Source organism: Phoca vitulina, unplaced genomic scaffold (assembly GCF_004348235.1).
Source record: "Phoca vitulina isolate PV1807 unplaced genomic scaffold, GSC_HSeal_1.0 scaffold16, whole genome shotgun sequence".
NCBI classification, from domain to species: Eukaryota; Metazoa; Chordata; class Mammalia; order Carnivora; family Phocidae; genus Phoca; species Phoca vitulina.
In genome coordinates this window covers 25,441,726-25,445,240 of record NW_022589719.1, presented here as the reverse complement: position 1 = coordinate 25,445,240, position 3,515 = coordinate 25,441,726, and the positions used below count along the sequence as shown (strand labels likewise).

General features: G+C 36.6%; 1 protein-coding gene across 1 annotated transcript; it reads right to left on the bottom strand.

Moving 5' to 3' along the window:
• Positions 1 to 913: 913 nt before the first annotated feature.
• On the bottom strand, positions 914 to 1,853 carry LOC116638928 (olfactory receptor 8I2-like). Its single transcript, XM_032415101.1, is given in 2 exon segments — positions 914 to 1,598; positions 1,601 to 1,853. Coding segments are annotated over 2 exon segments (930 nt in total). The 3' UTR covers positions 914 to 921.
• Between the last annotated feature and the right edge of the window lie 1,662 nt (positions 1,854 to 3,515).

The window sequence follows — 3,515 nt, the reverse complement described above, 5'->3', positions numbered from 1 at the left end:
CAAACTCTTCTCTGAAAGACCTTACATTCTTGTTGGATGAAAGAAATAGAGATCACACACATTTTCTTGTGTAAGTGCTTCATCAAATTTATCTGCAGTTCCTTTCAACATACATTTTATTTTATTTTATTTTTATTTTTTTCAACATACATTTTAAACGTGATTTCCAGCTCCTTGGATTACTGCTCAGTGCTTTCTGCACAGTAAAGACAGTACTAAAGGACTCATCTTTTCCAGTGGTCATTTTGTAACAATGCCTGGGGGAGTCCAGTAAACGGGTCTCTTCTCAAGGAAAAGCAAAATAAAAACCCAGTTTCTCCTTTTACTACTATAGACTTGACCAAGCATTTCTGCCTGACTTGGAAAAGCAAGAACCTCTGTAATATACTCCCAAATGCCTCAGGAATTGTACCACAGCTAGTATGCTTTATTTATCTACACAGACACACAGACACACACACACCACACACATATATTGAAATGCTTATCAAATATTTGAACTTTGGGAAGCATATTATGATTTTTTAGAAATTAAACTCTGCTGCATTTGATAGAGACCCTACTCCATGAACATCATTTTCTTTGTCATCAAAGCTCACGTTTTACAGATAAATGATCCAAATTTTAACTCTATTGCAAAACTAATCCACATGATCAAGAGATTTTCTATATTAACCAGTGTCTGTTGCCATGGTGTTTGGTATATGTAATCTACATGCTGAAATGAACTCCTAATATGCTAGTTCAGTATTCAATACAAACAAATAAAATAATAATTGACCACCAAAATTTCAAGTCTCTAAGTTATCATTTTGTGTATGTTAAGCCTTTTGAGTTTACTCTATGATTTTCCTGATTGTTGGAGCAATCGAATGCCTGGAGCCATCCAGGTGTGTTTTAATGGTAACGTGCACAGATTTGTCATGACAAAAGTTTTCTATGTATGACTCTCAGGAAAGCATTTTTCACATCTCTGTTCCTCAGACTATAGATCAGTGGATTCATCATTGGAATGACAATGGTATAGAAGACAGATGCCACCTGTGCCTGGGTCAGGGATGATGTGTTATCAGGCTGCAAATATGTGAAAATCAGGGACCCGTAGAAGATAGTTACACCCATGAGGTGGGATGCGCAGGTGGAAAAGGCCTTCTGTCTGCCTACTGCAGACTGGATCCTCAGGATGGCTGAGATGATGGCAGTGTAGGTGACTGTGATGAGGAGCAGGGAACTGAGAAGTGTGGTCCCCGCTAAAATAAAGATCACCATTTCTGTGCTGAAGGCATCTGCACAGGACAGGGCCAAAAGAGCTGTGGTATCACAGAAGAAATGATTGACGCTGGAATCACAAAATGCCAAGCTGCTTATCACACAGACTGAGACCAGAGAATTCGTGAAGCCTATTGCATATGGCAGGACTCCCAGCCAGTTGCACACTTTCTGGGACATAATCACCGAATACAATAAGGGATTGCAGAATGCCACATAGCGGTCATAGGCCATTGATCCTAGAAGGAAACACTCACTGCACACCAAACCCACAAAAAAGTACATTTGAACAAAGCAGGCAACAAAAGAGATGGTTTTCTGTTGGGATGGAAATTTACCAGTGCTTTGGGTGTTACAGTGGAGGAATAAAATATGTCAATGAATGCTAAGTGGCTAAGAAAAAAATACATTGGTGTGTGAAGCTGAGAGTCGATTCTGATTAACATGATGAGCCCAAGGTTTCCCAAAACAGTGAACAGATAAATAAAGAGAAACATTAAGAAAAGACTGACTTGTAGTTCAGGGTGATTAGCAAATCCAGAGAGGATGAAGAGGGTCACCTCAGTGAAATTGTTCCCAGTCATTTGTATCAAATCAGGCCTTTGACTTACCTGCTGAATAACAGTAACAAAAATTAGAGAATGATTCAAACTTAAAGACTTAATAATCAGAGTTGACTTAGACTCCAATAATGAGAGAGTAAAATATGGCAAGCACATACTTAGTGACTTCAATTTGATTGATAATTTATACATGATTTTCCATTTTTTTAATAGAACTGACAAACACTAATAAAAACTTCCAAGTTGATAATTGTGTGGAATTGGTAGCCCTCTAAGAGATAACTATCTGGAAGGATTTTGGAAGAGATTCCTCCTGAGATATACCATCTTCTACTTCAGCCTATCATCATGGGCCTTGAATCATACACTTAGCAATTTATCTACAGGAATTAATTATATGATACTCTTAGAAAATATTAAGGTTATTTGTGAACTTAATGATACCTTTGTATGACAGTCTTAATTTGTCAGCACCTAACAGATAGTTTATAGGGTAATTTTAGCAGCATAATAAGATCTTAGACGGGCACATCTGATCGTTTCTTGGACTCAACAAAGCTTTGTTAAATGTTGTAAGGAAAATATATACATAAAAGATCCTGCTTACTTTATATGTTAATGCTAAAATTCTTTATACTTTTTTTTTCTGTCACATGCCCTTTCTATTGGTTAGCTAAGACCAAACACAAGTTCATGCATAATATAGTCAAATTGTTTTGTGTACGCACTCAGCAAACATGTTTGCTCCCAACAGAAAGCACATGGTTATCGGTGACATCAGGCAATAGCCAATTCATCACCAAAAACAGTGGTTTCCAAGTCAAAAATAAAAATATTACAAATAATAAAATAAATGTGATTTGCTATATTTACAATAAAGTGTTAAAATACAAGGTGATCTTACTAGAAAATCAGAGAACTTATTTGCCTAATTCAGTTGACATAAATATGATGGTTAATGCAAGTTTGTTTCAGATGTTTGACACTCCACCCGAGTGACCCAAAAGCACTTGATGTTCTATTGAGTAGATTTAATCATTTAGTGTCTCCCACCTTCACAAGGGCTCCTATTCTTTCCCAGTTCATTTAACAAGCATTTAATCAATGAAGGCATTTTGTCTTGCCTGTTATTAGAAGCACTTTTCTTAAGGCTTACTGGAAGATGTAAGCATGTAAAAAGGAAAAGGTTTTCAGTACGAGAAACACACACTTACACACGAATACACACACACACACAGTTACAGAAAGATGGTAAGATTAGACTTACCTGCGAATTAGTTATCCAAAGGACACCTTCTTTGTGAGCCATCTTCCAGTTATTTTCAGGTTTATCAGAGGACAGGAGAGAAAACATGCAATATTCACCAAATTCACCGTTAATTTTTGACATACATTTGCCTCATTTACAGTTCTGGCTCTCCTGAATTGTTAATACGATGTTTTAATCTGTTGCTTTAATCTGTTGCTGCGGTTTAGCCCCGAGCTATATTTCCTATATAATGGACCTCTATTAATATTACGGATTTGATGGAAAAAATGCTGGTGTTGAGGACAGTTCTGGGTAATGTGTCTATTACCTTCCATTGATAGAATAGAAACAACAGCCAAATTAACTAAGATAACTGTTTATTTTTATGTGCCTTCTTGAGAATTAGAATCTGATGTTTTAGCTCAAACCTAGAC